Consider the following 27569-nt stretch of genomic DNA (forward strand, 5'->3'; position numbering starts at 1 on the left):
CATCCTAAAAGCATCAGCCCTCAGTGAAAAAAAAAAAAAACCGCTTTTACTCTATGCTACTCTAAAATAGTGTTTATTTTTCTTTTTATAAAAGATGTGAAATTAAAATGAGGTTGAAGGCCTCGTGTCGTGCAGAAGTTTTCCACTTGTACTGGCCTAACCTTTACCATGTTACACTACTGAAGGGAGGTGCCGTTACTTTGAAATCTACAATACACAACAAAATATAATACTCATCAGTATAACCACAGTGGATAAAGTTGTTTAGTTCAGTTTAGAATAGGCACTATTTTGCGAGGATATCTTAATACTGAAGGTTTTGCATTTATGAATTGGCACCAAATGTCATAAATCAAAGAAACATAACATTCTTTTTACAGATCTACAACAAATGCTAGTGATCATCCTTACAGACACTGCTAATCCAAAGTATTAAACCTGAGAACATCTTCAATATTTTATCATTAGATGTCCACACGGATTAACGTCACAGTTGCTGTATGTATATATCTGTATGAGCTTAGCGGAGTTTGATCAAGGCCAATAAAGAGATTTTCAAGCAGTCTAAAGTTATCAGAAATTCATGCACAAGTTTGCAGTTCAGCGCTGACTGAACTCGGGAAGCTAATGCAAGGCGTGGCGCTGCGTGCTAAATACTTGGTTTTGTTTTTCTCATCGTAACTGCTCGTGCAGACAATGCTTTTGCGCCGGCCAAAACCAGCTTTGCGCGTTGACTATATGAATATAAATATCTTCCCCATGAATTTCTAGCTCTGCACGGCTCTGTAAAGTCTTCCGTCATTTAGGCATCACCTCACCCCGAAAACAGTTATACTATACTTAGGCAAAATCTCTGGATAGCAAACGCTAAAAGAAGCATACAATCAGCTATTTACACGACATGTGAATTCTATTGGAGAGATGTCAACTTTTCTATTCTCAGTTTTGTTTTGATTTTTTTTTTGTTGTTTGTTTTTTAGTTTGTTTGTTGTCAGTGGCAAAGGTCTCTAATCAGCACAGTCAAATGTGGCTCTGTGCACATAAACCAGTTTAAAACTTAGTGCAGCAGTCTTCCCGACTCTTAAACTTCAAAACAGCAAAGTTATAAGTGGTAGCCATCATGTAGATCAGCTGGTGGAAGAGAACAGAGAAGGCGGTAAGAGCACATGCTGTTGACTTCCTTGTCACTGGTACAATAAACCACAAGTTAGTAAAGTGACTACACATGGGCTGGATTCTGGTTTCAAGATACAACACGGCTTAAAAAGAAAAAATAGGCATGGTGTCAAAACCCCTAAAACTTTCCATCATACCTGCAGTTTATACCGCTTTTAACGAAATGCAGTGACAGCGTGAGGTTTTGTCAGTCAGCTATATCTGAATGTTTCCTGTCATTAAATCTGTTTGGATGGTTTTTGTTCTAAGCAAGAAACACATGTCGTCATGGCTTGGCTATCAGTATCATCACCAATCACTCCTTAAAATGATGATGTCTAAAAACATAAAAAAACCAATATGTGCAACAAGCCACCAAAGTTACTGTGTCTACTGGTGACATGAACAGCCTACTTAGCTGCAAACCCTGCTAACTAGCTAACAATGGCTTGTTGGACTTCCAATGTTACGTTTTAACATAAAACGAAAAGTAGAGAAGTATTAGTTCTCAAAAATAATTTAATTTAGAATAAACATCAGCTCAAGCTCTATGTTTCGTTTAGGTATTTCACATCATTGTATATATTATAACCTAGAGACGGGACAGGAAGCCAGAAGACGAGTGCCCCCTAGAGGCTGGATGCAGTATAATTACATGTCCCACCGCTCCATGTAAGCCAACTGGACATTTTCCTGATTAAATAAATAATACACATCAGCTATTATCTTCCATGAGCAGACTGGCTCCAAAAATACAACATGGAAGCACCCCAAAGGAACGAACATTCTGGCTACAATTTTGGACAACGGAAGTAACCGGAGTCGCTTTGTCGATTTTTATTTTTGTGGAAGATTAGCTTACTAAAGGGCACTTTTTGTGGCTTCTACTTCCAGCTTTCTGTCCTGTGTCTAGTAACAATATATGCTGAAGCTTTAGCCAAAGTAAGCATGTTCCTTCTTAGTATTTAATGTTAATGTGGATGTAGAATAACATGGGTTATTTCAGTGTTTTCATAAGACTAGTGTGGACAGAGAAAAATATATGTATATATAAACCATGAAAAATTTCTGAAGTAGTATTAATATATTCATATTTATTTCTGTGAAGCAATTAATATTTTTGTTACATGGAAAATATATATTGGCTAAAAATAATTATATAAAATCATAATTGTACATTGGCCTGATTTCTGAAGACTGGCCTTGGCATTGGCCAGAGAAAAAAAACAATATTAGTCTATGTCTACTCAGAATCTCATCCTGGCCCATGCTGTTAAATGTTTCAAATATCCTACCTTTAGATTTATGGTTTTGAATTATAAAACTATAAAGATCGTTTTGCACACTAACCCAGCAATCCCCAAATACAAACAGAGCCATATGCATCTAAGCAGATGGTAAACAGCAAATGGAGTTGAGAAGAAGTCGGTGTTTAATCACCTTCAGTGTGGTTACAATAAACCATACAGGAATGAAAAGAGGAGCACTCGACACATGATCTGCTGATACAAACCATGCAAAGATGAACTAAAGAGAAAAGATTAAGAAACTGGAGGGGATCTTACCAGAGCGATCACGGTGGCTCCGGCGCCAGCGCACGCTACGATGTACAGGTGATAAGACAGGTAGAACTGAAAAAATGACAATTAACAGTAAAGATTAATCATTTTCAAGAATTATTCCTGTGCAGCACACCCATATTGTGATAGGTTATAAATCTGCAAGGAGCAGAAACAAGCTCTTACATCACTGGTGTTGCAGATGTCACCAAGCATAGATCCACAGGCCTTTCCTGGTGTGGCGTTCCATGGAATAATGCCTGCAGCAGTACAATTAAAAGGCATTATTTTGCACTCAGAAGTTGCTTTTGTCTTGTAAGTGATGACAAAACATATGAACACAAACCCTGAGATACAGTCTGCTGAGATAACGTCCACAGATTACAAAGTCTAAACGAAATATTGACATTTTTAAGATTCAATGGGACATTCCACTGATTTCACACTTGAAGATACACTTATCTCTCAGCAAACAGCTTGTGAAAAGAGATGTAAAATGTCTGGAAGTTTATCTTCGTTCAAACATAGGGACCTCAGATTAAAATGAAAACTATACACTGCAAACTGAGAATATGAAGACACAGTGTGTACGCTAAGAATAAACTCTTGGCCAGGTAGAATCTCAACACTTAGAAGGCTTTTTTTTTTAAACAAGGCATTTTCTTTGACGAAGTGCAGCTCTCTCACCGTACTGACGGACATCCACGCAGATGGAGTCTGAGTTTGTGACATTGTCCATCTTTATGGCATTACAGGTTGACCACATGTTGTAGAAGAGGAAGACGGGCACGGCCGAGAAGCCAAACACACCGAGCCAGGCCACGCCCAGGATGTATGTGAGGAACACAAACTGTGTAGAAAAAAAAAAAAAAAGATCCAGCGTTAGAATCGATTAAACATAAAAATCATCTTTTTTCAATTTCATTGCAAAATAGCATTTTACACAATAGAACATCCCATAAAGCCCGTTTCAAGCATGTCTTGTTAAAAAAAAATAAAAAAAATCTGTGTGGTTGTGTTAACATACCATTCCACTGATGCAGCGTCCACAGATGGTGGTCTTGAACTCGCTGTGCAGCTCCTTGACGGCACTGGTTGTGTAGAAGCCCTCGGCAAGCAGAATGATTCCATACAGGAAGAAAAATGAAGCGATGCCATAGATGACATACTGCATCAGCTGTATTCTGTTAAAGAGCAATGTCACAGTCAGGCTTTACTGTTCTTCACTATAGATTTAAAAACAAATAACACCTGGAAAGCAGTAATAGCATGGCATGCTGCTGCTTGCTGTGGAAAATGGCTGCATGTGCAGTTTTATTTTTCCATGCACTCCTTCAAACGCAAGTAATTTGGGTTGCTAACCATAAACGCATGGCTGTGATTACATCAAAGACATGGATGGATGCAAGCCCAAATGTGGAGATAACAGGTGATACATGTCTCTGGAAATCCTCCACCAAAAGACAGATACCTCCGTGGACAGCTTAAATTAAACAGTGCACTTGAATCCACACCAACATTAAACACATGTGCAGCCCGCTCTGATGTCGTTCCCGTTTTATTGTCCAGACAAATGGATGTGCTGTAAAAAAGATCCATATTAGGAATGTTCTCAAGGATCAGGTGAATGAGGGAGACATGTTCAGCTAAAAATAGTCTGAACATAGCTTGCTTTAAAAGAGTTGTATGTATTAGGTTTGGACTTGTCTTTATTGTGACGGATACCTGGAAGGACATTTCCCCAATGAGGATATTGGGTAATAAATCTTGTTAGAAGTTTCAAGAGTTTGCCATGAACTCTTTTCTTTCTTTCTTTTTTAAAGTTTACTTATAATAGGCCTTCCATGCAGCCATGTAGTACGTATGCAGTGTGTGAGAGGACTTACACATCAGTGAGCATGGCATGGTCCGTCGCAACCTTGGAAAAGTGGTTTTCCAGGATGGTCACAGTACCAGTGAGAGCCACATGGCCACATCCACAGAACAGGGCAACGCCGGAGAAGCAGAGGATTGTAGCAACCAGTGATGCGTAGGGCACTCCGCCTAAACATTTGATGCAGCACTCAAAGCAACCTGTTTGAAAAAGAAAACAGCAACAACAAAAAAAGCTGTTATAGATATTAAAACTATACAGTACGGTGCAAATGTCCTGAGTCTTTTCTCATTTCGTTTCAATCACTTCCAAGGAACCAAACTATCCTGAAATGGTTAAAAGTGGCCCTGTTTTATATTTACCTCCACCGAGGAAGTTGTTTTTGGTTGTGTTTGTTTGACTATCTGTTAGCAAGAATACAGCAAGACTAACAAACAGATTTGGATGACATTTTCAGGAAACGATGGCGTTCTCACAAAAAAAAAACAACAACAATTGATTACATTTTGATGGTGATCCAGATTGCACTGTTTTTTTATTGACAGTGTTTCTAGTTATACAACCTCTTTGAAGGTCTATTAAAGTTTTCTTTATATATATATATATATATTTTGATTTCTTTTCCCCTCATTTACAGTCTAGTATCTGATCATTTTCAGAGGAATGTTGTTTTGTTTATTTGTGTGTTGGCTGGTTGTGAAGCCACTTAAATCTGATCAATCTGGTCAAAAAATGCTCCTTAACTCAAGGGATAGATTAGCGTTGTGTCAACTTGCAAAAATAAGAAATAACAACAAAATATATATATAATATATAATCTCAGGTCCTGTGTCATGTCTTTCCTGGATTTTTTTTTCTGTTTCCTAAAGTCGTGATTTGCAGATACTGTTTATCTTTTGTAGATAGTTTTTTTTTCTTAATCTAACATTTGTATCCTCCACTTATTCTCCTTCCTCATTTTTTAAGCACACTCTGTACAACATGCTGTCATTTCAGGTACAAGGACTGGACAGAAACTGAGTGAAAAAGCAGCCAAGGTCCAAAGAAAAACTTTGAAAGGCCTTCAGAAAACCTACAGAACGATTGGTCAAGTTTTGCTCAAAAGATTACAAGAAAGTCTGGCTCCTTGGGCGCAAAGTATAAAAAAAAACAAGGAGTGGTTTAAAAGTTCAGTGCCATACTGATTTAAACAGAGTTTTACTTTGAAAAAAAAAAAAACATGAGGTGAACTGGCGTCAGCGTCATTCACCACACCTATATTAGGAACAAATGCTTCAACCCAAATTTTGTCTGTAAAGGAAGTACATGCCATTAAGCGTGACTACAAACATCTGTAATGCAAAGAACCGGCGGAAACCACTTGCTGTGTCCCCCCCTGAGGTTTTACAATTCACTTTGCCTTTATGTTTCATTTGACGATTCATCACTCCACTTAAAGGGCACTAATGGCTGTCCAGCAGGTCAGAACAGTGGGTGTCTGCCTAGCTGTAATGGAAATCTATGGCAGCTAACCATGAGGGGAGGGAAGTGACCCAGATGGGTTTGTCTCATCCAATGTGTTGTGTATTCTGAGGTGGAGCCATTCGCCACAATGCCCTGTCTGTGGGCACAAGCTAACGAGCCACACTGTGCCTCCAATCAGACCCACATGTGTCTGACAGGAGGCTGCGGAGTCGAAAGACAACCTGGTCACTGGGTGTTTATACCATTGTCACACTGCAGCTAAAGATTTTAAAGCTGCTATAAGCAATATGTGTATGTTCTAAACAGGAAAAATATAGAAATCACTGGCAAAAGGGCTGTAACCTCTAAGCTCGATGCAAACAGGTTTTGAATTTCAAACCTGCAAGTAGAGAGTCTGGCTTGAATGCCATGTTTCTGGTCAAGAATTTACACAAAATACAATAAAACAAACATCCAGTCTTTGACAGATTTTAACATGAGATGAATACATTCACAGACCAGCAATAGCACTTTGCATAGTACACTAATTATTTAACAAAAACAAAGCCACTGTGTGAAAAAGTAATTCTTTAATGCCCCTTTAGGAAATAAGAAGTGTAGTAGTTTAGCTAATCAAGTGTACTTGATAAACTAATTATCAGGAAGGATGACCACATTTATAAAAACAGAAGGGTTGGCAGTTTGCTGCTGATTGAAGCGTTCAGATTTGGGTTGGCACAATACCAAAGAGGAAGGATGTCAGCAGTAATCTTAGAGAAGCAACTATTGCTGCCTATCAGTCTGGGATGGGCCATCAGACCATTTCCAAACAATTTGGACTTCATTATTTCACAGCGAGAACAATTATTCACAACTGCAAAACATTTAAAACAGTTATTAATCCTTCTGGGAGTAAATGTCCTGGTAATATGTATTAGATGTCCGACTGTGCAACACTTCAAGAATATACAGAAATCTGCAGGAGCTTCATCCCCTACTCTACGGGTCAAACTAAATAAAGCATGAAAAACACTAATACATTTTGAAAAGACTGAACGGGTATTGGTTGTTGGACAGGGTTACAAGAAAAAAATCTTCTCATCTTTAAAAAGAGCATGGTAGTTTGGCTTAATTTTGCAAAACTGCCTCGGAACAAACCAAAAGGTTTCTGGAACAACGCCCTTTAGACAAATAAATGCTCAGAATGGCATTTGGTGCTTCACAAACTCAATGCAGCATATAAGCACCAATACCTCGTTTGAACTATCAAACACGATGGGAGAAGGTTGATAATTTGGGGTTGTTCACTGGATTAACCATGACAACACTGTATTCCAAAGTACTTTGGTGCAACATGCAACAGGATGTAAAATTCCAAGCACATCTACAAAAGAACAGCTGAAAAAGAAAATGTCTCGCAACTGTCAAAGTCCAGACCTCAGTCCAATTGAAGTGATAAAAGATGGGACATAAACAGAGCTGTGTATGTCATGCCTGCAAACCCCAAAGAGCTGAAGCACTGTTGTAAAGAAGAATGGGCAAAAATTCCTCCCAATTGATTTGAGAGATTGAGAAGGTCATACATGACATGACAACTTTAAATCTGCCACATTCCCAGCTCCTAATAAACTATAATCAGCCATTTTTCTTTCATATCGTTGGAGAATGAACTAGTGTATTAGAAGAAAATTTAAGCTTCCCTTTGTTAAAAACCATAAATCTGGGCCTCTTTCATAAGGTGAGGGTCTTAAAAGTTCATTACTGTTTGTACTTTTTGGCAGGAGAAAGGAAATTAAAACAGATAAAAACAGATATACTGCTGGTGGGCCAATACTTTTGAAGTCAGAGGCCTCGCCCTGACTGTTTGTGTAGTTCTGGGATATAAAAATCACATTTCTGCCTCATGGTGAGTGCATAAAAGTTGCCATGGAAACATCTTGACCACATCTCTGTCTGAGTGTGCCCACAGGCAGAGCTGCTAACTCGAACTGTAGACCACATTTCTCCTGACAAACACATCAGGGAAGGACAATGGGTGGCAGATCCTAGGGCTCCACAGGATATTGAGCCCAGCAGAAAGTAAATATAATATGTTTAAAGAAAGAGCTGCTCTTGTCGGACGTGGTACTGTCAGGAAGCTGCAATCCAGTAAAACACGTTAACTCGTAGTTAACTCACTTTAACTGTGAAGAACTGTGTGTGTGTGTGTGTGGGGGGGGGTGTATACACACAAGTAAAACATGTTTTACCCCCTTGAAGTGAGCAGATGTTTCCATGTCAATTTAATTAATAGAAAGCTATGATCTGGTGTGGTAGTAGCTGACAGTCATCCCTATCCTATACTGTAAGTGCAAACAAATCATACAAGAACTTTGTTTAAAGTTTTGGAATGCAAGGCAGATGTAATACATTCCTTTAAAGACATATGAAGAATAATCATCAATTTCAATATTATTTGTACATTTTTGAAGAGTATTCAACTGCATCAATGTGACGTTTTTATCATTTGTCCTTTTTCAATTGAGGTTAAGCAGACTGGCACTCCTGATGTTGGTAACAGTTGAATCATGTCAGTGGGTCAGTCCCGGTGCCAGCGTCGTTTCAGTTCAACTAATGTGACAAAGTGAACGATGCGGCTGTGAGCATCCATTGATTTACCGAGTTAGTCAAACACATCACGCAACTGTGATGCACGGTTGCTACAGAGAGGGAAAAACTGTTGTCGAAGCAGAAGTCTCAACCTATTAATGCTTCGAAACTACTTAATTTATTTAGAATAGACTATAAACAAGCTGAAGGTGTATTGATCAGTTTGATGGTTTTCACAGACATTTTCACTCTTCATGTGAAATAGTGTAATAAAGATGTTTAGCATCCATCTCTAAGCTTTCAGCAGGCACTTTGAAACCATGCATATATATATTTTTTTTTTTTTTTTGTCAAATGAATAACTAAATTAATAGCCAACAACTGTGGCTGTTGCTACAACCATGCAAACAAGAAAAAAACACTTCTAAAAAACTGTAATATTTATGTAATATTTTGTTTTTCTAAAATATTTATGAAAAAAAAAACAATTAGCCTTTTCCCCTCACTTGTTCTGCACATATTCAAGAGTGCATTTAATTGCACCTTGGTTATATAGATAGAAAAATGAAATTGTTTCCCTCTTTCATATTTTAAGATGCCCAGCTGAATATGAGGAGAACGAATGATGCACAGATTCTGTTTGCTGGCTCTGAGTGAAGCTCCAGGAATGAAAATCACATTGAGCTTTCTGATGACTTTCACATGCTTCCTGTCCCTTAATAATTCTTTTGGTCGAACCTCCGGCCGCTTCAAGAACTCCACGCTCAGCTTCTGCCCGGCACAGAACATGGTTTAAAAAAGGAGAAACGGGAGAACGCAGAAACGAAAGAGGAACAAAAAGTTTACAGCTGTTCTTCATCACGTCTGACCTCGCGGCACAATTACCACGTTGTGATCACAACGAAAGAAGTGTGTGTGTTGGGGGGGGTTGTGTGAAAGTGTGAGTGTGTGACATTGTGTGAAAGAACCAGAAAGAACGAGTCCAAGAAGTCCTGATATAAAGGGCCAGTGTGTGCGGCCCCTGACTGTCCATCACACTGGACTCTCAGGGGCCATTCAGATCAGCAGTGAGACACGACTCTGCTCTTCCGGCCCACAGGCTGGAAGCCCAGGACGAGCCCACCACTGAGCTCCATCCTGCGTGCCCCTCCAGCACTGTGCACTGCCTGGCCACGATAACAACCTCGTAACGCCCCAGGAGGATCCTGTCTGGCTCGGGATGGGATTTGCTCATCGAGGCTAAAGGGAGCAGCTCACATTCAGACACAAAAAAAACACAAACTGCGTAGCAAGGAAACACTCAAAACCACATCAACGAAATAAAAAACAGAAGACGAAAACAAACAAAATCATTTAAAAAGTGATAAAAAAAGAATTTCAAAAGAGAACATTTCAGAAAACACAAATAGCAAACAATAAAAGATCAGAAACCATATGACTGTTGAGAAAACAGAAAATGATACTGACAAACAAAAACACAACAGAAAGTAAAAAAACAAAACAAAAAAAAAAAACAAGAGAAACATTAACAAAACTGAAAGAATGCACACAAACAAAACAGAAAAGGCAACAAAAGATCTAAACACAAATGTGAAAGGTTTCAGTTTGACAAAAATATTTTAGTTTTAGCTGTTGCCAAGATGCTACATTTTGTGTTTCATTTTTGGGTAAAAAAAAAAAAAAAGAAACTGTCCTGTTCATGTCATGTGTTCAGAAGTAAAAGTTGGTCTTGATGCTTTGAAACACGTAAGGTTCATTACTAACTCCTCTTCATCACATAAACACATACAACCTGTTGACACAACAACTAAACTCAGCTTTTTCAGTGGAAATCTCCGTCCACGAGCATATAAGATGGTGATCCAACGAGCTGAAAATTGTCGAAGCAAACTGTTTAACCTGGCGTCCACGGCAGACACAAACACAGACACACCTTCTCAAGCAAAGAGTTGCACCAAACAGAAACATCATATTATCATTTGGAAAAGTATGTATGCAATAAACACACCTCAGTCACAAAAATAAACACCTCAACGCACACAACTCATGGGACAAAGACGCTGAAACGTTCATTTCTCCAAGTCCTGAACAACAAACTGCCTTCCAGCTTCGTCAAAAACGCCGTCCAATTCCAATCTGAAATCGAGGCTCATTGCTAACAGATGTGTCTGTTTACAGCTAATGCTAAGTATTCTTGTTTGTTGCCCAACTAAGCTGCCAGAATAACGTTTATGAGTCTCATTTTCCACTCTCTGCTGAGAGGAAAGGCGCTTAAAAACGCCATAAAGGCTAATTACAAAAGCTGAGAAAGATCTCAGCCAGCAAGTTTATCAAAAGTACAAATTTTCAATTGAAAATCTAAAATCTGAGCTTATTAGCTTGGTCCTACAAACTGCAATATTTATGAAATATTCACAATCACGGTACACTTCGAATGACTTTGTTGCCATTTCACAGCTTCCAAACCTGGACTGAGATACTACAACACTCTAGGGAGGCGTTTAAATGCTTCTATAACGTTGTTATTTTTGAGAAACTGAGCTCGCTATTCACATCCAATCCTAATAAAAGTTTTCAGAATAACAGTGTACAATAAAAAGCACCCTAATAGATGCTGCATGTACAATATTTTGCCAAGAAACGATATTAAGAACAAATGAAAATAAATGTTATGATTCTGGTCAGGTATCAAATAAACATGATGTCATTTCTGCCAGTAGCACGTCTGTCAAACCAATTAGAATTTTATTTTTTTGGATGACATTAAAGTAGCACAGAAATAATCTTGAAGCAATAATTCTGATATTTTGAAGTAGGGGTATAAATGAAAGGTTATAAACAATTATTGTGCAACTTTTAGATGGCTTTTTCAACAACCTCTGTTTGGAGGATCAGAGTTTAGACTGATGAGCCATTCTTATTTGTGCTTACAAATCTGAATACTATGCAGTTACCCATGTAATGCTAAATTTTTGTATATGTAAAGGTTTATAAAATAGCATTTTGATGAAGTGCTATGATATGTTTGGGTTTGGAGTTGTTTTAACGCAGCAGCAATCCCCTTTGGTCGTGACTCGCCTTCAACAAGTCGTCAGCTTCCCAATCTGGTCAGAATTAAACAACCAGATCGACCAAAAGTGGTCATTAGAAGAGTTATCTGCAACAGGTAAGATATTTATTGTTCATAACCTTTCTACAGCACCTCACTTTAAACGATATGACCCATCACTAAGTTTAAAAAGGAAAAAAAGACCAGAACAGAAACTACTGTTATGAAATTTAAAAAGTGTCGTCAGTGAACATCTTTCCAGCTGTTAGGCTGAATGAAACCAAACATGGCAGCTTAGGTTTCAGCCTGAAAAGAACAGAACCAGCTCTGTGGAAGAACTCATTGGTACTTCTTTTGTCTCGGCTCCGGTCTTGGTTTTGATGGAGTTGCCATGGTTGTTTCTCTTTAGTCCAGCAAAAACGCAGAGTTTCAGCAAATTCTCTCCTCTTTTTTTAATCAATCTCCCCCTTTTTTTTCCCTCTCCCTCTCCTTCCTGGGTCTCTGCCTTCTTTCTGTCTCTTGTTTTCATCTTCCCGTTTCATCTTTTTTATCTCACCATCATGAAGGCACTTCTCTGTTGTATGTCACCGTTTCTTTCCAAAGCACATAAATCTTGTTAAACGATTTTGTTGAGCTTAGCAAGTTACCGGACCACAGAGTGGGTTTTTTTCTCTGTTTGCACCAACTATTTAGGGTTCAGGTTTCATTTAGGAAAATTACAAAGTCCTCCTAGTAACACACAAGTCTCTTTCTATCAGACTCAGAAAACTCAAGTAGGTCTCTGAATAAAAAGCCAGATTTATAGTGAATTTCAGGACCACTGCTTCAGGTTTGCTTAAAAACTGTTTGTATGAAGGAGTAGGAAGCATGAATACACCGTGTGGCTTTCTGAAACACCTCATCTTCACCATATGACCTCTGCTTCTGCAGCATACATGACTAAGGCCTGACCTCTGTCCTTCCTCCATCTGCTGCCTTTTAATTCATAAAGGGGACATGTGGAAAAAAAGGGGGGGAAAATCTACATTTCCTAAACAAGGAAGCAGAGCATCCTCTGCGCTGATGCAGACAACAGAGGAAACGGTGAAAACAGGATAAACAGAGGACAGCGAGATGTTAAATCTAAGAGAAGATAGCAAAAGCAGGCGAAAATAAGAGCCAAAAGGATACTGGAATGAGAAACAAGTTGTTATGAATAACAGACCAAGATGAATGATGAGAGATGACAAAAAGAGAGAAGAAGAAGATGATCTTGGCTGTGTGTGTTTGGCAACAACAGGCTAAGGAGCCCCAGGGGCATGCTAATGAGAGAAAGGCCTTTCAGCAGAGTGGGGACTGCTGGAGCTGAGCTGGAGTGGGCTCTTCTCACGGATACTAGACCTCAGAAATGAGAAAGGGTGGGCGAGTCGGGGAGAGGGGAGCCTCAGGGGTCAGGGAAGTGAACTTAGCAGGGATCCCACAACAACAACTGCTGCACTAATCATTTCTACCATGAGCCCTGTGAAAGCTTGGAGAACTGACATCTTCCTCACAACGGTGGGACCTCTGCTACTTTTCAGTTTGCTCTTGCGATTCCAACGCGAATGCGTGCAGCTCAAACGAAGCATCAAATCGTGTCGCTCGTGCTCGCTCAGGACTAAATATATCAAACCGCGCACGATGATTCAGAAAACAGGAATGTAACCAAACTGAAAGCGCTCCGGCGATCCATGTGCAAAAACCCTAAAGAGAGCACAGACAACGAAATGGTTTATAGCACTTTTGCGTGAAAGGAAATTAAAAACACGTGATCAGGTCTGCTCGGAATGCGTTTCTGTTCTTGCTTTAGCGTGTCCTCAATTCAAAACATCCAAAAATGTTGCAAGTGCTTAGCAGCCCCCCCGCCCAGGCAATTCCTTAGAAAATTTCCAAATCTGAACTGTCAGAGAAAAGTTAAGTATCGCATGGGTGAGGAGATAGTGTAACAAGTAACAGAAGGCGAGGATGAACACACGTTATGGGGCAACATGGGATGTCTCTTCTGTTGCAGTGTTATAAGACACCATTATCAGAGTTTGCAAAAAGACAGGAAGTTTAATCATTTCTTATCTGTGTGCTCAGGTGAGTGCAGACTTTAATGAAACTAGAATTCCTTGAAGGAATGTATACCACCCACCACATTGCATGCCAAAGTTTTAAACAAGGATTTAAACAATTGGGGCTTGGAGTGAATATTGTGAATGACTCTCAGCTACTACCAGGCAAAGTTTTAGCTCAAAATCTGCCAAACTGACTGAGTTACGATCATTTTTGTGTTTGCTAAGTTTAATTAGCTGTGGCAGCCATCTTAAATCTGTCTGACTCTAAAAGTTAGTGAGTTGCAGATGTACATCCAGTCATTACTTTCTGGGAGTTTTGTCAAAATCTGTCATGTGGTTCATGACATTTTTTCATAACAGACAGACAAATGAACACAAACAAAGTTAAATACATTATTGTTCACCTTTCACAGCAGCAGGTGATAAAAAACAGACACATTTACACCATACAAAGGACGTGTTGGTTGTGAAAAAGAGATAATTTAGGTTTCATTTTGAGTTGCTGCACATCAAATCCACAGAAAACAAACACAAGCTCCTATCGATTTCTATAAAAGTACAGTGAACCTGACTGAGATCTCAGCTGCAAAACTCCAGGAGCAAAATGCTGGTGTAGATTCTCAGTCATCCAGGCCATGGTAAATTCAAAAAAAGTTAAAAAACAAAAACAACTGGACTTCTATTCTGTAGCTGAAGACGTTTCGCTTCTCATCCGAGGAGCTTTCTCAATTGAGAAAGCTCCAGGAGCAAATGTAGCAAGTTAAAAATGACCCCAAATTAAATAAGCTGGAAAGGTTTTGGAGATGTTACAAAAAATGATGACACAACTTATATTGCAAGTTCAGCGAGCACTAAAGGTGTTAGACGTTTTGAACATTTGGAACAAAAAATCATTGTCCTTTTTTATCTTGATGATCAAATATAAAAGTGGTGCCTGATGGTGAATCTCCTGCCTTAACATCTTCGTCAAAACAAGCATCCTTTTATTCAGGGCACAGTAAAAAAGTCTGTATGGTCACAAAGATTAAGGCTCCATTAAAGTCATGTCATCCATAAAAATGACAAAAAACTCACATTAAACATAACCTTGCAGATGTGTACTGATGTGGAAAATATGAAACTGCCTTCAGCAGCAACTCTCAGAAAAAAAAGGTGTTTAAAGAACTATTTATGTTTTGCTTTAAGCACATAAATGTGATGTACACACAGCTGATCTGACCTCAAACACTGCTCAGTGGGGAAGAACAAAGCCATGTTTATGAAAGTTAATTATCATGACTTTGACTTATGTTTAAAAAGTGGTCATGGAAAAAAAAGTGCACGTTAGGTCTCTGGTCTGCTCAAGTGATGTGGTCAAGTAAATTTTCTGGCAAAAGCTGAAGTTGAACTACAACCTTTTTTTTTTTTATTTTCCCCAACCTTAAGTTCATAATGTATTATTTTTCTGCCCAAAACTAGCAATGCTGTTTTAGTGCCTAAATTTAAACTATCATAAGCAAAATATACTCTGATTAAAAGCAAAACCTTTTTGACTCAAAGAGATCCCATGTGGGGTTCTTATTCGCGGTTTTGAAAAGTCTGGTAAAACGGTGAATTAAAAGAACATTTTAAATTGTCAAAAGTAATAAAAAGGAAACGTATGACTGAACTCAGCTCTACCGAAAACACTGACAAGCTCGGTGACTGTGGGAATAATCAAATGAATGTCGGCGACAAAGCCCGAGTCCTTCATGCTCAAGACTCAGCATTGAGACGGGGCCACTCCCATCTTGAGGACACAATCTGAATGGCGATGAAGCCCATACAATCGAAACAAGCTTCATTGTGGGTCGGCCTTTCATGCTGAGAGACTGGGAGCCCTGAATGCTCCTCAGTGTTCGGTCACCCGTGAAAGACCTGCACCCTGCCCGGCTCACACTGAGGAAGAAGTTCTCAGGGATGCAGGTCTGAGCCCAGGCCTAAGCACCACTCACACCCTGTAAAAGGCCTGTGAAGCCCTCTCACTACACCAGAGAGGAGGACAACCCATCAGGCCAAATGGGCGTGTGTGGAGTGGATCATATGAGGAATGACTCATTATGAAGGTTCGATGTCTGCTACAAATGAAAAGTAAGCCAAAACCAGGGCGCGAGCAGATCATCTAAATATTTTTGGAACATTTTTGCTGCGCTCATGGAAAAACCTTCACCGTCTTTGGGCCTGAGATTCTTGTAGACATTGTTTTGGCAGTTTGGTTCAGTCAGGGAGTTTTAGTACACAGGACTGCCGCTGACCTAGTTTTAAAAACAGTTTCTCTTTATAGGTCAGTCTGCATACTTTTTTTTTGCCCCCCTCTACATGATTGGCATGAATCCAAATTATTGATTGGTTTACAGCAACGCCGCACAGCAAACCCATTATACAAATCTATTCATTTGTTGGTTGACCCATTTTCTGACTTACAAACTGTGCACCGTTTTTCTGAGCGATTCAAGAAAAACGCAGAAACTCCATTGCTCCAACTCACCATAAAGGTAAAAAAAAATAAACCATACAACTTTTAAATAAATATAGAGCTCTGAGAAGATATTATGGAAAAAATGAATCCTCAGTCATTATAGTATATGGAGAGTGAGAGCAAAAACCACATGGGACTGGCTTACAGTATAACGAGTCTTGTGCTTCCTTTTGACTCATCAAAAAGCCATGAACAAGGGAGAAAAAAATTATTCTCTAGACTCACTGTTTACATAGCAGTAAGAAGAAATCAGAGGAAATATGCTTAGTCGTTGACCTGAAAAAAAAGGTTAAAGGCTAAGTAGAGCCTTTTACATGCTTCCACTTGAACTTGAACCTTGGAGGTTTTAATTTGCCTGCAGCTGTTTGTAACCCTCACTCAATTTACATTCAGCTCTCCCAACGGTTTTCTTTTCGAGCAATTAGGAGTATTTTTTATGATCCCGAGGTCTGTAAATGTCAAAAATGGAAGTTGATTTGTCTGACCACCAGTTCAAAAGCCCCATCCATCCGGGCTTTAAAGGTCCAAAAAGATCCTTAAAATTCATGTTTGGGAACAAAAGATACCCCAATTTGAAACCTACATTCAGACATTTATAATATCAATGTTTAAATCGATATACTTACCAGATGTTGTTGAAGTTGTGATCTTAATTTTTGGCCCTTAAAACCTGAAACTGTGTCACTCTAACCCATTATCAACAAACCTCAACATATCAGAGTGAAACCAACCCACACAACAATTTTGTGGTGCGATATATAATTCTCTGGGTTAATACGTTGTTACAAAAGCAAAGGAATTCTACCAAAAAAGGAAATATACTTCATTCTTTCAGTACAGAAGCATAAAATGGATTTATTGTTGTAACTACTTCTAGCAGAGATAAACTTTATGTCTTGGCATCGCTGCCATTTTAACTCCCCCCCCCCCCCCNATGTTTTACCAAACAATACCCAAGGTGTTTTACTCAGCACTTCTTTAATTGCATGTTTTTGTTAAAATAGTTCTAGGTCTGGAAGTGGAACATTCGCTCAGAGAAGCCTGGCAGCCATTTTTATTCTCGAAAAAAAAAGATTAAAACACAAACTTGACTCCCTGGCACCCCCACAGCCACTGTGGTTTTGGCCAAAGTGAGTTGAAGGGAGAGTATAAAACACACATGATTCCTATTATGCAGCCCTTTTAACTTATAAGACTTTGGATTCTGCCACCATGGCTTGGATGGACAAAAAACAAACATTTTCTCAATGTAGAAAGGTAAAATTGATAAAAATATTTTTTTGAGTCTGAAACCAAAAGACTAAATTAACACCAGGAAACAGATGCAAACTCTTAGAAGATAACAAAAGGAGTTGTTTAGCTGCTTTTTACCATCTCCAGGGGTGCCAAAAGGGGGGGACCAAGGGGGGCAATGACCACCCCAAGAATATCAATGGCCCCCATTTGCCCCCCCCCCGAAAATGTTCTGGAGGTTTCCCTGACTGCCTACTTACAGAAAGACCAAACTGACCATTTAAAGAAAAGCTAAATTCTTTCTTTGATTGTTAGATTCTTTTTTAAATGTTCTCTAAACATTTTAATTAGAAGTTTGGTCTGCAAGTCTTTGATTACTTTGTACTTAGTCTGCTACTGTTTACATACGCTTCAGTAACAAATATTATGGAGTGTCTGGAATTTGTTGAAACCAGCATACACACAATCACGTGTATAATTTGCAAGAATAGCATTTAACATCAAGATGCAAAGAATTAACATGAAACCAATAGATTTTTAATACATCCAGCCCACACTGAAGAGGGTCTTCAGAAACTTGAATGTTCTCACACTCCAGCTGCCTGAGCAGCAAATAACACAGTGGTTGGAGACTTTCATTTCCATCCTTGTTGCACAGGCATAGCCATGTGAACACACACGGGCACAATGGAGACATAATGAAGAACAGAACTGTGGAGACAGCAGACGAGACGGTCCAGCTAATCTTGAAGGGTTTCTTCCCATGAACAGCCTCCGTCCTGCCCCGCCCCACCTCTCCCCCAGCTGATGGGATCTCTTTCTAAGCTCCACTCCTGTCTGTCTTATTGTCCTCCACCTCACGCTGCCAACCTCTCACCCTTGACCTTAGACCTCAACCCTTTTCAAAATCTCAGGGTCTGTTACCCAACCTTTATTAGACAGAGCCCCCCTCCTCTTCGCCAGTCAGAGCCCGCCGTGTCGGGGTTTGTTGTCAGCACTATGACAACAGAGCAGCTAACATGCAGATCACTTTAATGCCATTGTCGCACAGGGCTCCTCGGGTGTGTCAAAGCCCCGCATCCTGAGGCCAGATCCTGGAAGGACATGAGAGTTGGTCGTAACCTGAACCTGACAAATCCAACCCCAGCACAGATGACTTTGTACTTTAATTTAATGACTAAGTGCTTAGTAATTGGTAAATACAGGAAAAGGCTGGAGGGTAATCAGACTTTATTTTGAAAGGAATTAAAAGGGGAAAGTATGGTCACGGGTGAGCTCCGCTTTACTGCCAGAACACAGTATGCGCTTCCCCCTCCACGTTGATCCATTGGAATGAAGGTGAAAATGAAGGAAAATAAAGATCCCCAGCTCGTAGAATCACCAGCAGCACGTGTCTGTACCCAGAGCCTCTGTTTCATTAGAGGGTTGTTCAGCTGCAAGACTTAGGGTGAGAAAACTAACTCACCGCAAGTCCCAACTGTGTAGACGTGGTCATTTTTTAAGCAAAAACATAAAACAGGCAACAATCCTAAAACATAAAGCAGCAGCTGAGATAAGCGCTCATTAGGACTGCTTTCTCTGCTTTTAAACAGTTTGTTATGCTGACGCTTGTGTTATATTAATTAGCCTTGCATGAATAAAAGATGAAATAAGCATGCGTTGTAAGAAGGACGAATTATGCAAGTTGGTTTCGTGTTCGCACCCGTGGCAATTAAACGAAAGGTGGGGAATGGGCCCAAGTGTGTCAAATATTCAAAGTTCAAATAATTAATCATTAATTTGAAGAGTGTTCCTGATTAAAACACAATCACTAATAGAGAATTAAATGTGCTTATACATAGACATAAAAGATGTACCTTGAACAAACATTCTGATAAATCCTGATTACAAGGGTGATGCCGTTTGGTTTTTACAGCAGATTAAAGATAATTAAAAACTTGTGCACCTGTGGAGTATTACATTTGTAGCTGAAAATGCCTGCTTGTGAAAACCTAATTACTTAACGTTGTATTAGAGGGCAACCAACAACAAAGCCAAGGTAATTAGTGGAACTAGAGCAATAGCTCCCAAACATTTCAGTTTCCCGCCATATAATGGACCACATCCAAATATAAGGCACAAATGGAATTTTTCTCACATACACTAAGGTGCATTACTTCACCTGCTGAAAGCATGATCTCTGCTCCAGATGTTGGGTTTCTCCTAAATTTGTTTTCAGCTGTTGCCACTTTGTTACAGTATTGTTTTCCCATACAGCTGAGGCCAGAATGACTTATGGGACCTCTCAGTGGTGCAGCTACAATATACAGCTAACCGATCACTCCTCTGGTCTGTGTGTGGTGGAGGGGCCAAGCTGTTTTTCAGACAGAAACATCTGGGATTTCCTCTCCTGAAGCTGCAGTTAGCCTATATATTTTCCTCTCCAATAAATCTACATTGAGTGATGCGAGTGCCTAAAGACAAAGCATAAAACTGCACATGACAAACCCGTTACACATCACCGAACTGCTTAGTTCTGACTTTGTTTTTCTTTTCATATTTAGCATCTAGTAACATCATCAAATTCAAATCCATCTTGTCAAACTTCCAAACAGCCTGTGTCTGAAGAAAACAACCTACACAAACATTCTTCTCGCGCTATTAGGTTTCCTGCAGCTGTCGCTTTGAAAAAGCTCAGCTTTTTGCAGGTTTTCTTCTGCCTCTTCCTGTCTGTCAAGCTTCTCTCTGGAAGATAATAAGCAAACAATGAAAACTCACTTGGAAAGTTTTTTTTTTTTCTTTTCTGGGTCAGGAAAATGATTTCTGGTAGGAGAGAATGACTGTATCACAACAACAAGAGCAGAGATGAGTCATATGCATTTCTAGCATCTTAAGTAAGCCGAACAAGAAGCTTAGTGGGAATTTCGTCACAGGATTTGTGATGGTGCCATGACAGAGATGTTAAATATCTTCAATGGGATATTGCACACAATTCTGGAGGCGTGGAAACATTCACAAGAGGTTACATATTCATTTAAATCGCTGCTTAATTCATCTCAAGTGTTGCATTTGGCTGCCTCTCAGCAGTCTCAAGCTGTCTGGCACGACTCTTCACATGAAGACCATTTCTCATTGGTGTTTGCCGGGGTACCCCAGATGCTTTTGTCTTACGGTTGTTTAGCAGCTGCGTTAAAGGGCTGAGGACAAAGACGTGTCTGTGGAGGGTTGAATACACTCGGTGGGCACACAGCCAGCAGCTCAAACCTATGGGCTCCAAAAGCTGAAAAGCAGACTAATGCATTCTGCTTTCACTCCTGACAGAGGATCTTACAGGGGAAATAAGTTGGGGGGCCCCTTTATTTCCTCTCAGATCACCTAAGTATTTTTACATATGAGCTGCAGTCACATTAAGGTCCTGAATAATGTCCTGAACATTTTTTTTTAATTATTATTTTAAAACATTCAGTTTTTTTTCCTCTGTCTCTCTCTCTCGTAGCTGCCATGGCAATCTTGGCGCACCTCATTGCCCTGATCTTTGATGATCAAAAGTAAAAAAAAAACATCTGTGACCATATTTTCCGAGAAACCTCGATCTGGTATTTGTCTGCATATAAGTGAGGCACTGAAAATGAAACTTTGAGACACTTGCAGAGTAAACTACTGCTCACTATCAACCAAACAGACGCCACTTTGCCAAATTCTGGACCACGGTGGTAGTTTTGCTCTCAATCACAGTATAGTTCAGTTTAATGTCAAAAGCTTTGTAAGCATGAATGATTATTGTGGTTTGAGCATTCGAACAAAACTCACATGACCTGCAAGTGAAAATGATGTGACAGAAATGAAATATTTCAAACTTTTCCACATGGTTACACTCGATGGCACAGTCAAAGCTTCTGTATCTAAATGAGCATGTGAAAATCTATTGTTTCAGGTCTATCCACCTAAAAACATTTGCTTAACCAAAGGCCCTGACTGCACTACTCTGCTCTTTTTTCATCCATTTGATTAAATAATCTCCAACTAAGACTCCGGTCTAAGAAAAATCAAGCTAGAATTGATTTGGGAGAAACTCTAGCCACGCTCAGAATGTTCTTCTTTCCATGTCGGATGTTTTGCTAAGTTATTTTCGCTACCTGTAGTTCAGTTCATATGTCAATGTTTTTGTTGCCCATGTGGACAGGAACTTTTTCAGACAAATGAGGCCTAAGACTAACAAAAAATAAATAAAAAAGGAAATGACACTGATTGTGTAAGATGTGCTGTTTTTTTATGACTTGTGGGTGTAAAGCACCCCTATATTTGTTGGTTTGCTCGTCATTTAAACACACAGTTTCTGTAGTGTGTATTACCTTACAGTGCAATTTCTTCAAGCAATCTTTCTGATTCAACCTAAGTAGGCAAGCTAAAGCTCTAAATATCCCTGTGCTCGTTTTCTATCTGTCACAGAGTCGAGGCAAATTGAGCATAACGTCGAGTCAAGCACCGATTGATGCACTGAACTGGCCATTCTGGGAAAACATTATTGATGAATTAATCAATGAAAGAGTATCAAAGTATGTTCAATGCTTCTATTTATTTAGTTGTGTTGGTGGTGTGAGAAAAAAAAAAAAAGGTTGCTGCGTGGAACGGCACAGATAGCAAAATCTACTGCAACATGACTGAATGCCTGTTGGATCAGCGAGTAAATGTTCATCAGCTGCAGCGTCTCTTTCCCTTTATTTCCCCACAGGCCTTCTGGAACAATCATGCGACTGTGAACAAAACACTGATGTAGACTGCTACGAGCAAGTATTTCACTCGGCATACACAAACTGGTGCCTATCTGAAGCAAAACTGTACTTGTCAAACTCTGATTATCGCTTGTGCCCCTAAGTGTGCAGAGAAAGATCAGATTGTATCTTTGGCATATTTTTTCCCCCCAACACACTGTTTAGGATCTTGTGCATGTCATAAAAGCAGTATATTTCAGCATGTAGGGAGTATTTTAAATGCCGGCCTTGGTCTATATATGAAGCAGAGTTAATGTGACAAATCTCTAACAAGCAGGAAGTCTCAGGCAAACAGACACCATCTTCCATCCTTTCTGTTTGGCTTTTTAGTGAAAGTGACGGGCGAACTCGTGCTTGAGCAAGCAACTCCGCCAAGAAACCTCTATTCCTATCATTTTGTTTCGTGTCGCAAGTCTCAAAAGCTCTCTTTGTTGTCGGAGGACTTGTTAGCGCTGCAAAATTAACATGGCTGCTCCTGGCAGACCTGCAGTACTCTCGGGGAAGATGAGAGAAACTCAAAGGAGAAGAGGAAGGAGGGAAACAAAGTGGAGCATGAGCTGAATTAAGTCTTGATTGAAGTAAAAAATAAATAAATAAAAGGAGGGGGGGGATCTTTTTTGGAGCTGTAACACCGCTGTATGGGCCTCATCTCTTGTATAATTGCCAAAGATGCTCAGTCAAAACAATGCCAAATGGAAAGCAGCCCAGGAATCATGTAATTATGACAGCAACAGCCTAATTACGGAGGAAATTCTCTGTAATTAATGACTGCAAAGCAAAGATGGGAAGCAACTGATGGTGGCATAAAAATGAAGAATTAGTCTGACAAGGTTAGCAGATAAATCAAAGACTGAACCATATTTCAGACTGGAAACTCAAAGAAGGCATCGTTTTGCAATCAACAAAAATAGGGCTTGGCTTCAACATCATGACTCATTTTGTGTTTTTCACTGCACATCTTAATAACAAAATCATGTGCTTGTGACCTCCAATTTGCCTCCGAGCAGAAGAACCATGAGTCAACTAAAAGTAGGCAAAAAAAAAAAAACAGAAACCATATCTGACTCTGTTATTTCTCCGTCCTCAGTTGACAAGTTGTTGATTAGTGAGTGGCCAAAACACCACTGCTGAGGGCGGCTTTAGCGCTCGCGGATCCTTCCTTTCCTCCGACTCAGGATGAGGGGTCACAGCACATGGAGTTCACCCACAATGTTCTGTCACAGTGATCCCTGATGTAACATTTTCCAGACACCCTGGTTCAGATGGAGCAGGAATGTGCATCATTAAAGAACACAAGACAGACAGCAGATAAGAAACAGCAAGATTAAATCAGGCCATGAAAGGACTTCATTTAGTCGTGAAATCCTCACTGTAAAGATCGACCGATTGGAGTATTTTAAATGGCCGACTCCAGTCTTTAGAAATCAAAGCAGCCAATAGTCCATTTATGAAGCCAACTTGTTTGTTTTTGACCCATGGATAGAACAGTTTCATGTTCATAAAGATCACAATTTAGTAGAATTTGAAAAAAAAATTCAAGTCCAATGTGCATCAGTTCACATGTTTACCCGTCTTAAGCCACTATGTCACCGGGCTGCAAAGCGCATTCGTAAAGAGGGTCTCCATAATATCACATAGTGGTCATCTGTGTCTCAAACCTGTCTTAAACTCTTCTCAATTGTGTTGTGGATGTCTTGAACCCATTGCAAACCTTTCTTCATTTAGTTTCTGTAAACTCTACAGAGCTACAGATGTAACTTGCATGGGAGCTCTCCTTATGGCAGAAGACATCCAAGGTTGCAGTCCCCCAAATGTCCAGTTCTAAAAACCCTTCATGATAAATAATAATTGTTTTCTCTAAATAATGGGCCAAATCTACTTGTTTTCTTTTTAAAACTGCACTGCAGTAAATTAAATCATAAATATGGGGCAGCTACTAAGGTGGGGGGGACAAAGTGAGCCAAGTGAGATGTGGGCGGAGGTGGGTAATGAAATCATGTGCACGACCTAGAATACAGATTTACACACAAAAATAGGCTCTAATTTTCAAAAGTCGCTGGTCACGGACACTCAGAAATCAGTGAGACTACAACTGAAAAGTTTTTTGAGTTGTCAACTTGTCTCCAAAGGTTGAAGAGGGAGATACTACCCTTACAGTTTATTGAAGGTCAACAATGACTGCAGTTCTGTTCATTTTCTCTCCAAAAGTAACTTTTCATTGGTAAGCAACTGAATGTATAAGGTTCTGGACATTAAGAGTCAGGGTCTTTACATTCACCCTGGTAAACTTCCTTTAGAGTCTGCTGGTGTTGTACTGAAAGAAAAGCACCTCTGTCCTGAAAGGAACCCTTGTTGTGGGAAGCACATTGACAAAAAGGGCATAATGTCAAGTGTTTTAATGTTTCCACGTGTGTCTGCCTTCTAATCGGCTCAGTATGCTCAGCTGTGGCCGATTGTTTGGCAGAAATCGTCCCAACATATCGACCATTAAATAGCTGGGCCGGAGAACTACAGCAAGCTGCCTGCACTTGAAGTTGTGATATTTCTAACAATGATGCAACACTTTGGATCTGGTTTGTATCCAGTGTTGATGACCTGTTCCATAACACCACCACAGTGAATACAAAACATGCTGACAAGAAGGTTCATAGGTTTCCATAAAGACAAAAAAAAGCACTGACTTAACTTTTTGGGAGTGACCTAATCTCTTGTTTAACACATGACAGAGAACAAGAAAACTGAGGAGACTTGGGAGTTCCAAGCTGATTTTCCAAACAGATTTCCAATTATGGAAACTCAGTTAAGTCAAAAATACATAAAACTACAGAAATGTATCTTGTATGTGGAAAACAAGTAGAAAAAAATAAATAAATTGCCAAACTCAGATTGGTCATCTCATCAAACAAACTTTCTTTTGGGGATAAATATATAATTAAATCATCTTAAACCACGGTTTCCTCTAAAGATCACAGAACGTTAAATAACTTCTCTGACGTGACTTTAATCAAGTGGGATGATCCTCTTACAGCCTTAATTCGAGTTTCATCTTTCAGGGCGTGGATGGAGGAGGAGCTCTCCAACAAATAAGCAAGTTTTCTGTCCACACAAAATCAAATCAGATGGACGTTACATAAATCTGAATGACACGTTCGTGTCACGGCTTCGCACACAAACCGCTTCAAGACATCCTGTTTATTTTGGGCTGGACTGCATCACAGTTGATCCATGTTCTGGTTCCACTGATATTTCACACGAAACGGAGCCGTTTGATACCCAGGACGATACTTGTACAGCAACAAACAAGTCCTGTCATGTGTACAGGACTATTTTTATATAAATCAGAGGGCCTTTGAGAGCATTTGAATATCAAATGGGCGCTTTCGGCTGCGGACAATGCACAAAGCTTGATTGCTATGCAGAGTAATATCCTCTGTGAGACAGTGAATGAGGGTCTGTGGGGAATTAGTTCGCAGGGCATCCGCTATGAAACTTGCAATTCAGTGAACTTCTCTCTCTCTCTCTCTCTCTCTACATGAAGAGCCACTGAAGTCGCACAAAGGAGCAGCTCCAAATTAGGCGCACAAAGGCGCTTCTGTGGGAGCTTCAGAGCGAATTAATGAGCATTGATACACTTTCTCACAGCGTTCCCCCAGAGCCTCAGCTGCACTGTGGCAAACAAAGCAATCAAACAAATGAAGCGCTGACAGATTCCAATTTGCCAGCTCAAAATGACAGAATAAAAACAGTGAATTCGATGAAAATAGTATTTTTTGAAGGAATGCGTGTCAAGGTACAAGGTTCTTGTGCAACCTGTTTGCAATCAGTATGTGTTGGTGATGACTTTTGGTTGCTGCCAAATTGAATTTTACCTCAATGGCTGTAAAATTGGCCGAGGTATAGCCATTTTTGTATTTGCTAAGGTTGATTAGCTGTGGCAGCCATCTTAAACTGGGTTGATTCCAAAAGTTAATCAGTTGCAGATGTACAACCAATCATAACATTTTGAGAGTTTTGTTAAAAGCTGCCAAGTGGTTTGTGAGATATTTTAATAACAAACAGTCAGGGTTGACTCCAACAATTAATATCCACGTTTTAAACAAATATATTGCACAATACGTTATTGCTTGGAGTATATATTAGAAATGACTCTCAGCTTCTACCACACCAAGTTTTAGCTCAATTTCTGTAAAACTGACTGAGTTACATCCATTTTTGTGCTTTCCAAGGTTGTTTAGCTGTGGCAGCCATCTTGAATCGGGTTGACCCCAAAAGTTGATCAGTTGTAGATGTACATCCACTAATTACTTTCTGAGAATGTCATTAAAATTCATCCAGTGGTTCACGAGGTATTTTCCTAACAGACGCAAGCGATCACGTTATTATCAGCAGAGCCATTTTACAGTTTAATTATGCAGATTTAGAGTTAAACTGTGCCGACCTGTTTCAGTTTAACTCAGTGTAAAAGCCTTAGTGAGAAGTTTCACAACAGGTTTTTGTTTTTTGTTTTTTCAATTTCCAAGCAGGGAGCCCAGATGGTCAACACTTGGAAGTCATTTAAAGATGAGTCAGCCTCACAGCGCAGCTCTTCAGGTTGCTATTTACAAGCTTTGCTATGGAGCCAGGGGCAAGTTGGGTTTAATCACCATTTAACAAACAAAACAAAACAAAAAAAAAAAACCCAGAAAACAGCCCTGCTGTAACCTTTCACCTTCCTGAGAATCCCTGTCACGTGATCAATCAGCCCTAATTACACATGATGAACAGATGCTGATAATACAGGGAGTGGGGAGGCTGGAGGTGAAGTCTGAAGGAAAATGCGCACCAGTGGTGGGGCATTCTGTCCCATATGCGGGGAGACGGTGGAGCTGACCTCAGACCCGCTCAGAGTCCGCTGGAGGACTCTCCATAATCTCTGCCTAATCTTCCTGTTGCTTCAGCAGGACGCGCCTGTACTCAGGTAAGCAGCCTGCTCCTGGTCGGGAAACTCCACTCCGGTTCAACGCAACAGGCGCACCACGAGTTATAAATAATATAAATAAATAATTAATTAAAAAGAAAGAAAGAGCCGGAGGAGCGGGGTAGGGAGCAAGCTGTCACAATTAAACTTCTAAATCCACCTCTGGAGCTGCATATGGGACTGTTCTCTTAGTCACACTCACCCATGGTGTCGAAAGTTTCCCAAAGTGCTCGGAAGTGGAGGAGATGAGCTGAAAGTTCGAGCCCCGAGCTGCGCAGACGCCTGGATGAGCTCTGTGACTGACTGCGGGCTGGGTTTGGAGCCGCACGCTCACCGCGGCGTGGTGACGTCACCGCAGAGGGGGGATTACTGGGAGGGAGGACCT

The 27569-nt window shown here is 39.9% G+C and overlaps 1 protein-coding gene across 2 annotated transcripts in view; it reads right to left on the bottom strand.

Annotated features, from left to right (window-relative positions):
• The window catches only part of gpm6bb (glycoprotein M6Bb), a 30151-nt gene extending 2619 nt beyond the window's left edge, over positions 1 to 27532 (bottom strand). Inside the window, exons 1-7 of one of the 2 annotated variants that reach the window (XM_017422698.3) lie at positions 27387 to 27532; positions 4601 to 4787; positions 3742 to 3898; positions 3402 to 3564; positions 2901 to 2974; positions 2721 to 2786; positions 77 to 1131 (exon numbers count right to left, since the gene is read on the bottom strand). In XM_017422698.3, the coding sequence (XP_017278187.1) occupies positions 1051 to 1131; positions 2721 to 2786; positions 2901 to 2974; positions 3402 to 3564; positions 3742 to 3898; positions 4601 to 4787; positions 27387 to 27390 (732 nt within the window). In that variant the 5' untranslated portion in view covers positions 27391 to 27532 and the 3' untranslated portion in view covers positions 77 to 1050. Of the gene's footprint in view, positions 1 to 76; positions 1132 to 2720; positions 2787 to 2900; positions 2975 to 3401; positions 3565 to 3741; positions 3899 to 4600; positions 4788 to 27386 lie in introns of those variants that run through there. The other variant, XM_017422697.3, reaches the window with a different exon arrangement.
• Positions 27533 to 27569: the final 37 nt, after the last annotated feature.

Source organism: Kryptolebias marmoratus, linkage group LG6 (genome assembly GCF_001649575.2).
Source record: "Kryptolebias marmoratus isolate JLee-2015 linkage group LG6, ASM164957v2, whole genome shotgun sequence".
NCBI lineage: Eukaryota > Metazoa > Chordata > Actinopteri > Cyprinodontiformes > Rivulidae > Kryptolebias > Kryptolebias marmoratus.